At 39.9% G+C, this 11,712-nt stretch overlaps 2 protein-coding genes across 3 annotated transcripts in view; both read right to left on the bottom strand.

Moving 5' to 3' along the window:
- Positions 1 to 4,519: 4,519 nt before the first annotated feature.
- On the bottom strand, positions 4,520 to 5,503 carry LOC147059025 (relaxin-3 receptor 1-like). The gene has a single exon (XM_085907780.1). It carries the CDS (start codon positions 5,501 to 5,503, stop codon positions 4,520 to 4,522), a length of 984 nt encoding a protein of 327 aa, XP_085763906.1.
- Positions 5,504 to 6,653: 1,150 nt separating this feature from the next.
- Positions 6,654 to 11,712, bottom strand: part of LOC147059024 (E3 SUMO-protein ligase PIAS1-like) — a 31,785-nt gene continuing 26,726 nt past the window's right edge. For both annotated transcript variants that reach the window (XM_085907560.1, XM_085907561.1), the window contains exons 11-13: positions 11,053 to 11,192; positions 10,749 to 10,789; positions 6,654 to 9,808 (exon numbers count right to left, since the gene is read on the bottom strand). In XM_085907560.1, the coding sequence (XP_085763686.1) occupies positions 9,518 to 9,808; positions 10,749 to 10,789; positions 11,053 to 11,192 (472 nt within the window). In that variant the 3' untranslated portion in view covers positions 6,654 to 9,517. The remainder of the gene's footprint in view (positions 9,809 to 10,748; positions 10,790 to 11,052; positions 11,193 to 11,712) is intronic.

Here is an 11,712-nt window from a genome sequence, read left to right as displayed (position 1 = left end):
TCTGAAACATTCAAATAATAAACACAATGTGCAAAATGGTGCATCCAACAGCAGTAACTTTATGTAAACTTGATGCCACTATAATAGTTTTGTGTTAGTTTAGGAACAACAAAAAGACATCAAACAACATTGTGTACATTTGTTAAGAAGTATACTGTTTGAAAAAAAAAAAAAGAAAAGTGATGAATAGCATTCATGTGGTAGTAATAATACTACAAATACAAAATTACACATATGCAGCATTATAAACTGTACAATGAAGAGTGAAATCAAAAGACCGTTTCATGTGCTTTTTAAAAAGGAAATCCACAGTGAGGGATACCCTTTTAGCTTTAAAAGACTCCCTCAAAATTGATCTCTGAAGTGAGATGAGCACTTTATTTGTCCAAGTGAAAATGTCATCCAAGTGTGCACTCAGGAGAGTGGTAATTGTAATAATGCAGGTAGCCTAGGAGACGAGAGAATGTGTCCAGTGGGCACTCACACCGTTTTGCGGTGGGAACGCCACCTCATAGTCGCTTGCATTAATGAGTGTGGACGCATTATTAACTAGATACCTGTTGTCCGATTTGATGTCAATTAACAGTGTTACACCTATTCTAACTTGGTGTTATCCACAAACTATGGAAAGGTCAAAAGATCTTAAAAAAAAAAAAAAAAAACACAAGTGGAATCCTTTCCACTTATGCAAGGAATACTTGTCTGAAAATATTTGTCATACTGTATTATCATATGGAAAATAAACTCAACACTAATTTCCAAATGGCAGGACTTTTTGATATTAAAAAAAATGAGACCAAGATAAATAATAGATTTTTTTTCCTTAATTGATGACCATATAATGTGTACATCCGTCCATCCGTCCATCCGTCCATCCGTCCATCCATCCATCCAACTAAACACAGTGGCCCTATAACACAAAAAAAATCCATATGTAACATTGTTTTTAACTAAAAGCTATAATAGAAAATTTGAGCGCATTTAAGCTGTAAGTAGACAAGTAGTTAAGTTTGTCACCTGCCACCATGAGCACCCCAATTCAAGACCACCTATCCCTGGAGCTCAGAGCTGTTAAAACAGTGAACGTACTGTATAAATTGCGAGTGTGCACTTTACTGCACAAAATCAGTTCTGAGGGGACAGGACTGAGTGCACCAATGTGGATCTGAATGAAACATGATAGTCGAGTCCCGCCAGCATTAAAACTTTACTTGAGGAAATCCTCAATGTGCAAAACCAGACTTTTCTCATCAAGTGGAGTACCAGCCAGCATGGCTCCAAATCAAACTAGAAGGGAGATAAAAGTAAACAGAGATGAGATTAGATGGTATTTTAAGATTTGTTCATGCAAGCATGTCTCATTTGGAAGCTTGACGCAGTGACAGTTTTGAGTTAGCATTAGGAGAGCTGTGTGGATAGCATTTGACAGGTAAAGTACAGAGCCAAGGCGAAAAAAATCTGCAATGTACTGAAGCCTCGATAGCGAGGGATTACTGTACTATGTTCACTCAATCACTCTTATTTTAGCACATCTGCAAATCATCTTGGCTATTAAAGAAAAAACAAAATTGTTCCTATTTATACACCTTATTTTCGAGTTTTGCGTTTCAGGACTCGGACATCTTCGAATTCAAAGGAACACAACGTGACATATTTGCCACAAGCCTTTACCGGCAATACCTAACAATAAAACTCATAACTTCTCGAGATTGTTCAAATGTAGTAATTTAAAGTGCAAAAAGGATTTGTGCCTCCTAATTTTTAAAGTTTTTTTTCCTGCTTTTTTTTGTGTTGGGTGCTTTGAATGTGAAGATCAAATTATTCATATTGGAAAGAATAATAAAATAATTTGGAAAAAGGTTCAATAAAAACAAAATTAAAACCAATGTGACAGTTTATTTTTGTTTTACGAATTTTATTGTGCATATCCCCTCTTTTTTACTCTTATTTCACAACTACTTAATTTCTCTACAGTCTACATTAAAAAAGGCATGGTGCCCAAGAAAAGTATTTGTTTTTCTATTTATAGTTTATAGTTTCATAGTAGTGCAACTCCAAATAACACATTGCGCACTTTAAAATGCACTTACCTTTATATCCAAAAATATTAAATAGCCGACTTATTACAACTTTGAGGACTCTGGTGATGCCAAATAGAGAACACTTTTTTTTTTTTTAACAAATAAAATGTATTCATAGCACACCATAGTTTTATGAAATGTTGCAGAGAAATGTAATGTTTTTGTAAACTGCCATAATTTTGTATTGCATTACTCCCAAGTAGCCTGAAGAGTTGTTTTGACCACATAAACAACTTGAGTGAAGTAATCTGAAGGCAGCGTAACACTCTGTGAATTAATTGCCGACTTTTCAATTATGCTTTAATAATAATTAACTGTGGAAACATTTCTCCATGTAAAAAGTGTCAGTGACCAGAGAATGCTTTCTGTCAAGCTGATCACATGTTCTGTCTCTTGTACTTAGCCTCTGTTTGTTCCTTCAGTTTCAAGGTATTGACAAAATTTGCAAGGTTGCTGTGCACATATTTGAGAACTCTGCTTTCATCCCAAGTGAAAGACAAGAATGGTAAGTACACCGCAAGGTTCAGTACTCAGTTTGAAACCCACTCAGAAAAAAACCATACTTTTTATTCTATCTGAGGCAATCACAAAGTTCTGCTTTTCCATGAAGCTGATCTTGACGCATTGTAAAAGCAAACACACAATTTGATGGAAGCATGTTCTACTGCAGAGCTATTCTCCAACAGCACCATAGATGTCCAGCCACGATAAATGTTTACAATGCACATAATTACACGAACCTTGGCCTCATAGAGCCATGAGGCCGCGAATTGGAAATTGTCACCAGAAAAACCATCATAGATCTTCAGCAGACTAAACTCGATCCCACACACATTGCACTGCCTCATATTAGTTCTGGAACTGGTCCAACAGTTTGTTTGTGGTCTGGGAGATTCAGGTTCAAAATCTGGAATGGGATCATTTACTAGTTTTGAACAAGCAGGCTTCTAGAGATTTGTGTCTAGAAAGGTATGCCAAAGTGCTTGGACATGTGTCTCAATTCTGAAAGGGAAGGCGGTGTTACAACCACACGTGGCATGATATGCTGTCCAGTTGGGTTTAGTTCATCAGGTGACTGGTTAGTACAGTTGTTTGTCTTGGAGACTGACGTTCAAAATCCAGTGCAGGGAACCCCCTCAGCTCACCATGCTGCTCAACACATTTATCCATTTCATTTTGTATGACATGAAATGATGGAAAATACTTTTAAGACTGTAGTAGATCGAGCACAATAAATTGATGAGGATATTACAAATACATTGCATTTAAAATACTGAAACTTGATTTGTTGGACATAATCTTCTAATTCCCATGTTTTCAACAGCCCTTGGAGAACTCCTTCTTCCTGGTTTTCTATACTGAAACGTACAGAAGAGGATTAGGGCCAGTGAAAAAAAAAAAAACGAGGGATGACAGAATTCGGACTTTTTTTCTCAGAATTTTGACTTTTAAAGTCGGAATTCTGACTTTAAAATCAGAATTCTGAGAATAAAGTCAGAGTTCTGACTTTAAAGTCAGAAAGTTCTTACTTTAGAATTCTAACTTTATTCTCAGAAATCTGACACAACACAACAACCTGGCATGTCCACACAAGACAGGATAATATTTTTTTTCTATGGCTTATTTAACTCATTTATCCATTTTAAAATCAATGCAGATCTTGATTGTGCATGTTTGCCATTTTCTGCATTCTATTTAGAGCCAGGGGAGAGAAAAATCGGTTGCAAAGCTTTTATCTTAACAGTTGGCCGGGAGTCATCCGATCGTTATAGTCAGTGGGAAGGCTTCGCAAATAGCCCCCCTGTCCAGCAAAAACCGTGACGTGAGCAAAACAAAAAGTCCCCTAACAAGAAATTCTGACCCCCAACACCCAGTCTGTGTTTTATGGCAAACATGTCACTGGGTCCACAAAAGTATAGTACTAGTCACTAACAACAGCTCGCTAAAATGTACGAAATTACGGACGGACCCAACATTTAAAGGGCAAGTCAATCCCAAAATCTTCACTGTAATAATATGTTCTGTGCATCTGAACTCGTCAAAACACAGAGTTCTAATTCATGTTTTATTTGTGGCGTATGAATTAAACAGGCGAAATCCACCTGTTTTCATTCATCTCAAGGCCAACCATTTTGCTGTCAACTAAAAATGACATCACAGTTGACAGGTCTCAGGTCACAACCGATCACGACTCACCAGTTTTCAGATACTGAAGCGTGATTGATTGTGACTTGACACTGGCCAAGTGTGATGTCATTTTCAATCAAAAGCAAAATGCATAACCCATTCCACTCGTGCAATATTAATCAGAATACTGTTTTTAGACTAGTGGGGCATACTTTCCCCTCAAGAAAATGTTGGGGGTGACTTTCCCGTTTACAATGAATAAACAGACAAAGAAGATGAATAGATATGTACATAAACAAAAAAAAAAGTAACTAAACATCTGACATTTGTCTGTAGATAAGAAGCCTAAGATTGGTCCTGAAGTTGGGCCTCATGAAGCAGTATATGATCGGGTTGAGACAACTGTTGGCGTGGGCCAAACACACAGTGAGCGGAAAGACGTACGTGTGTGCCATATAGTAGCTTCTGTCCCAGTTGGCCACATTTAATTTGACCAGAACACTCCACAGAGTGATGGCATGGTTGGGCATCCAGCAGAGGAAGAAGGAGAGTACAATGATGGTGACAGACTTGGTGACTCGTGATCTACTTTTGGGGTTGCTCGTCTTCATACTCCTGATGCGGATCACGCGCAGAAGCTTGATGTAGCTGACAGACACCACAGAAATGGGCACCAAGAAGCCAACCACGATTTTTTGAATGTGATAAGCCGCCAGCCAGTCTTGTCCGCCGGGGAACTTGAGCAAACACAGGTTTTCTCCGCTTACGTGGCTGACGGTGGAGTAAATCGAGGTAGGTAAAGTGACTACGGTGGCGAGGATCCAAATAGCGGCGCAGGTCCATTTGTCGGAATGAGAGCTTTGCGCGTCCGTGCGCTTGAGAGCCGACGTGAGGGACAAATATCTGGTGACGCTCATGGCTGTGAGGAAAAAGACGCTGGCGTACATGTTCATCACTGTAACTGACAGCACCACTTTGCACATGGTGCCGCCGAAGGGCCAGCTGAAGTCCAGCGCTGTGTCCACGGCCCAGAAAGGCAGAGTCAACACGAACTGCAGGTCCGTTAGCGCCAAGTTGAGCACGAAAAAGTTCATCCGGGATGCCTTGCGCTCTTGTCTGTTTCCCAAGAGAAGGAAGACCAGAAGGTTGCCCACAAGACCCGCGGTGCACACCAGGATATAAACCGAGCAGATGAAAACTCTGAGAAGGGAGCTTTTGTCCGCAGAGACGTCAATATCGTCCAGGTTAAGAAAAGTGGAGGTGTTGGACCTAACAGTGTCGTTTTCTTCGCTCATGGCTCGACCGGCTCCGCTGCAGTCAAGAGCCGCTCTCATATGCATCCCAGACTTCTCAACCCTTTTCACTCACATCCCCCCTCCCCTCCCCTCTACTACAAACATCATCATCACGATTGTCACACCACAGAAGCAGAGGCACCTTCTCTTAAACATTGGGTCCATGACCAAGCATTTAGTCCAACTTAGTGTTTCTTAAGTGAACTTAAGTGTTGTTATTGTTGCATATTTTTAATAAAGGTGGAAATAACTGCATAAAAAATGTAAACCAATGAACTGTTTTTATTTAACAGTGGATATTTTTCTTGAAATACATTTTAGGATATCAAATTAAATGCTACGGAGGCTTAAAACTAGGGCTACACAGATTTCTGATGGGGGATCTTGATGCTTATTTTTTCTGTGTTCCACGTAGTAATAGGGAAATGAAGCTTCGAATTTGCTTCATAAACCCGTTGTATTTTTTAACTTCACTGAGTGGCACTCTGTTCAATATTGGTCTAAAAGTACCTTGACTTGCCATTTTTTTAACCTATTTATCTGAAATAACAATAATCTAAAGGAGTAAAAAAAAACACAACACTCTTTCATGTAGGTCATTTGCCAAACCAACACCATAACCTCAATTTTAAGTTTGCGAGTAGAGAAAAATGTGCTGCGTGTTTAGATATGCTATACATATATTGTTATAATTTGGAAAATACACTTTAAATTAATCTAAATTATTACACTTACAACTAACTCGTATTAGCCTGATGTAGACGAGGCTCCAAAATATATAGTTAAGTGGGAAGTATATTATTGACAGTGATGTATAATTATATATTTATGGCTTCTTATAAAACTCAAGTAGTATTTGTAACTGTGGATTTGTGTACGTATTATCAGGACAAATCTTCTTGGCCTTCTTTGTTCCACTATTCAGGAAATGAAATAATGTTGCTAACATGAGAACCACTGCTGTTGCATTAGCTTCTCGGCATATCAGACATATAGCTGTTGATCTGGCTTCTGTGAAAAAAAATATGATCATTGTCACTGTCTAGTTTCATTTTTGTGATCCGCTCATTTTTACTCTAAGTAAATGGCAATGTCGTGCAGTTATGGACCATTCACTAAAGCAAGCGGGGGGTCAAACAAACAGCGTGAATTAGCAGAATGCACTTTTAATACATCTAAACTTTCCTACATCAACAGTTAACATTCAAGAAGTAAACAATTTATTCCAATGCATGTAATAAATATTTTCTTCCACTTGGTACATTTGTACAAACTGACAAGGGTTTACTGTAGTCGATACAGTCCTCTTTAAAAGCCTCGTGTGGTTTTGGAGTTGGAGCCATGAAACCAAACCTGTGCATGTTTTAAGGCAGCGAGTGCAGGGGTTGACTATTACAGATCGACGACACTCTTTTTTTTTTTGGCCACTCCTTTCTTCAATAGTTAGCTACGGCTTCCATTCTCTTAAAAAATATATATAAATTATTTTCTTTGCGCAGCTCTGAATCGACACAAAAAGTGTACAAACGGACATCAAACACATTTGGATCTGAATATTCAGGATCCCATACAGGCAGAATATACACATTGTTGAATTTTCCCTTTTGATCATTGGGACACTTTTTTTTTTTAATGCTAAGTGGCCTCATTTCATCCATTGGATTGAGAGTAGGCAGGGTAGATAATGGACAAGTCACAACGTGCACGTGTGCTTATCCTTCCCTGCATGCTGTCAGGCTCAGCTGTCCTCTCACACAAGTCAGTCATTTTAAAGGAGAGAAATACAGTAGCTTAATATCTGTAGTGAACCACAAGGGCGGCGCTGTAGACAATTGGGACATTTTGAGATACTTTTGTCTATCCATCAAATTCAGAGCGCTTGAGCAGAAACACAACCAATATCTGATACGCAGACCAGATGCGAGTTCCAGTACGGAATTCACTCCAATATTTGGGAGTAGCTACTCAACCTTAATTTGACCTTCTCCAAAGTTTTTAACCCATACGTCCAATGCTTTTGTACGTTCACGCTTAAAAGTTTGGGTGGGGTCAAATCATTAATAATTGCTCTAATGAGTTGACATCAAATATTTTTTTCTGCACATAGCGTAATTATGAATCGATCCATAAAGTTAACTCATCATGACTTAAGGACAGGAAGGCATGCTACATCCATTAAGTCATTGTCTTTTGCATGAGCAGGCTAAGATTCTTACTCCATTAAAGCTCTCAAGGAAATGAATGAACATGTTTTGTTCAGAACTTAGGTAATTGTACCTTTGCGGTGAGGGAGAAAAAACACTTCTGTCAAAGGGAGTTAAATACAAAAGGGAACTCAACACAATGGGAATAATGAATACTCACACATTCTCCCACTGAGCTCACTTGCTCAATACATATAGAAATAATACCAAATAAATAAAATACTGCACAACACAGGAAAGACACGAGAGCTTGCTCCCAAAAACGATTGAGTGAGTTTGATAGACTGGGTTGGTTCTTGTGAAAAGATCAATTTGATGGATTCCTTCTTGAACAAACGTCATTAGAAGATGGAGTCTGTTCTCAAGGTCAAAAAGGAGCCCAGTTCTTTCTTTCGAATGGGAACTCAGTTAATGCGGGGTAACCCATAAGTCTCTACACACTTCCTGTGAAAACCTGTTTAATGAAGACAAGGCAAAGTGAATCGTTTGTTTCAAAAGATCCTCTATGAGCCCCAAGCAAACATCACCAGAGGCAGTTCACAAAAAAAATGCTGACTAATGGCTAAGACTTCATTTGGACTCCTCAACAGGTGCTAAGAGTGAAATAAAAGTGGGTCACCTAGCTATGGGAGCGTGCGCACCATAAAAGTGGTCGGCAGTGACACTTGGGAAGGTGCCGTGTGACTGCACACGTCTTGGGAGTGGAATCTTGGAAGGTTTTAAGACATGCAGGCAAAAGGAACGGTGAGCCTGACAGGGGCCGAGGCGAATGTGAGCAGATGACTGCAACCTGCCTATCATCCAAAGATGTAACATGCTCTAGATGACCATGTTCTAAATAGAACATGGTCATTTTCCTCATTGCCCATCCCTAACTGTAAGCTAAACCTCAAGGAAACTTATAAAGACATCCTTCATTCGCACAAACAGACACAAGTTGAAACTCAAGTCCGCCGTGGATAGAATCCTTAAGACGGGCTGCGGTTTGAATTTCAACTGCATTGTTCATTTATTCTCAACAGTTGAACGAGAATGTTGCAATGAATGCTTTTTAAATGTCCAAAGAAAGAAAGAAAAAAAAAAAAGACCACTTCACCTTTTAAGTGCTCCAACTGGACTCTGATCATCGTCAAGGTACCTTGTTACTTTTTGGCATAAGGAGAAAAAACAAAAAAAACTGAATTCTTTCCTTTTCATGATTTACATTTATAAATACTGTGAAGCTCTGAGAACAGTCTAAATGCTGGATGTTGATGGAATCTTTAAAAGGAGTGAACATGATAAAGCAGATGTGGCCGCTTCGCCTACCAAACAACCGGGATAACCTGAAAACGTGAAAAGGAATGCATATTATGTAAAAGCAGAATTCATAAACAGAAGACAGAAATGACTGTAAGAGGAGGGTGAGGACTTCAAAAGCAGGATGGCAGGTACATGGCAAGAGCCAAACTTAAAGATGGTCAGAAACAGCAGTTGAAGCAGCTCACGAGCCTGGATGTGTCCCCGTTTGACCATACAAAAGTCAAAGAAGAAAATAGATTTTGTTCTCTGTACACGATGCCTCTCCTAGAGTTCATAAAAAAAAGAGAGCGCTGTCCTCCTTTGAGTTTTTGCTGTTTTGTGCCAGGTTGGGAACTGTAAAGCCATAACGCGGGCCACTGAAAACGTCAATGTGCCCAGCTGACCTTCACGACAGTTTGAGGCATCATTGCCTGGTGCGCCTCCAAAGAGGAAGTCTAGTTTGGTTTGCGAGTCATTTCTCTACCCTGCAGCCAAATTGATCGCTGGATCCGGCCTGACTCTTTAGGAGTCAGTCCAACGATATAACATCAGGAATGCCTCCGTAAATAGCTGCCACCGCTGCTTCTGCGGCCCCCCGGCCGGCCAGCACCCCGCCGTGCGAGTGTGAGGATAAGGAGTGAGGATCACGGAGGCCGCCGGACGACACCAGGCTGCTGCTGCTGGACCCGCCGGCCCCGTTGGTGGGCGGCGTCAGTAAAGATGCCGAGGAGCCGGAGGTGCTGTACGGCAGGAAGCGGTTGAGCAGAAGCTCGTGGTCCTCCGAGGCGGAGGCGGCCGCCGCCATCACCATGTTGTAATGCTGACAGAGAAGACGTGATGCTCGGTCAATCCCTTTATGCAATTAACACCATGTAGTCAGCAATAACTTGCTACCGGACTTTGCAGGTTCATCTTCACCCAAACGTCAACAATCAAAACTCATTTTTTAGATACAAATTAGGCAGGATTTCTGGAAAAATATTGAGATTAACATTTTTCATTTGAAGTCAGCGCAGACTTGAGTTACAAATGGCTACAAGATGCTCAAAACTTAACTTCAAAAATAAAAAGAAGAGTTACGCATAAACAGCCAAAAGAAAAACCCTATTAGCTTCATGGGAACATAAAAGTAAAAAATGAAAAAAGACTGGCAGTGAGCGGCAAGCAGTTCACTGGTGACTTCCAGATCCCTGATTTAAAGTGTGACAAATTTTCCAAATTAATCATGATGGAATTTGTGATAAATCCACATTCCAGAAATTAAGTTCACTGTTAGACTTTGAATCACACCACTTTGTAGTTGTGTACAAATATTGAGGTTATGCATGGCGGGCATGTCAGAAGTCTAGCCAGGCAAAGAGCAGCATCTTGAAAGTGCGTAAGAAGGGTGATTAAAAAATTGAATTAAGCAAATATTAAAGTTTACCAGATAGATAGAATAGATTTTTTTAAAACTATATTTATAATTGGATAGTTACGCTGCCTATGATAAAAAAAATATATCAATCAAAATCAATGTTTGCGCGCTGCCAAAAACATATTTCTGCATGCATCCTGGTGAAATTTGCAAAGGAGGCCTAATTGCCATCCAGAAAGCTGGCGACAAGTAGCACACCGACTCATATAATCATGAGTGCTCTCTCATTTTCCTTTCTTTGCATTCTCTTTTGACAATCACTTCAGTTGCCAAGGCGATGTGCAATTTTCTTGTCAATCAAATCGTGCTGGTTGTGGTTCAATATAATTACTGTGACACGTACCTGATGATTGTCACCTTGCAGGAACGAGAAGAAGTTTAAATCTGTAAATCGGAGACAAATAGGAGACACTGGTAAAGGGAAGGGACACAGAACTGATTTGATTATCTCTCTCAATCCTTAGTTAACTGAGGTGTGTTACGATTGCTTCTCTCTCTCTCTTTCTCGCTCCCTCTCTCTCGCTCCCTCTCTCTCGCCCTCGCTCTCTATACACACACACATAGACTGATTTGCATAAACATTTGGAATGCAGGGACATCTTGTTTCACTGCATTCAACACTGAATTATACTTGTCTTTGTTATTACCCGGAAGGTCATTGGTGGTGTGGTAGTAGGGTCTATAGTCCTGGATGAGTGGTGGGACAGGAGGCATGTAGCTCGTGTCTACAGCTGGCATGCTGGAAGCACGACTCACCGGGGAGGCCTGGTGGTGCAGGTTCAACACCCTGATTGCAGATGGGACAAGAATCCACACAGTTCGAGTCATACTTGACATTTCATCAGTGAAACTCAATGTGTTTTTGCACTTCCAAAAAACAAAGTTGTGGAAAAAGGTCATATGGTTGACATGAGCACGTTTGGATGTAACACAATTTAAGTTTAGCTTTGATACAGTGATTTAAGAACATCGTGTACGTTTATCAAATGTATTTTTGGTGAGAATTCACGTGATGCAGTCAACATGAAAAAGTAATTGTATTTCAAGAACATCAATAGTCATATTTATTACATGACTACTTAAGTGACTGCTTTTCATGTCTATTAGTTCAGAAAAAGTCTGCAGTAAGCATTCTGACTGTCACAAGAGATTTGAAGTACAAATGTTACACAGACACAACCTTTTATGCGGTTGTTCAAGCAAAATGGTAAAACCCTATTCGGGCATTCAAGTGTACACCTCATGAATCATTCAATTATCTACATGCTTCGCTTCCCAAGTGAGCCTTTTCCACATTCGATGATTCC

This window comes from Syngnathus leptorhynchus, chromosome 3 (genome assembly GCF_054491065.1).
Source record: "Syngnathus leptorhynchus isolate UIUO chromosome 3, UIUO_Slep, whole genome shotgun sequence".
Classification (NCBI taxonomy): Eukaryota; Metazoa; Chordata; class Actinopteri; order Syngnathiformes; family Syngnathidae; genus Syngnathus; species Syngnathus leptorhynchus.
The sequence above is the reverse complement of the archived record's forward strand: the minus strand, read 5'-3'. Positions and strand labels throughout refer to the sequence as shown.

Bases quoted from the DNA above. Each gene is read 5' to 3' on its own strand.
- LOC147059025 (XM_085907780.1), bottom strand. From the start codon at position 5,503: ATGAGCGAAGAAAACGACACTGTTAGGTCCAACACCTCCACTTTTCTT.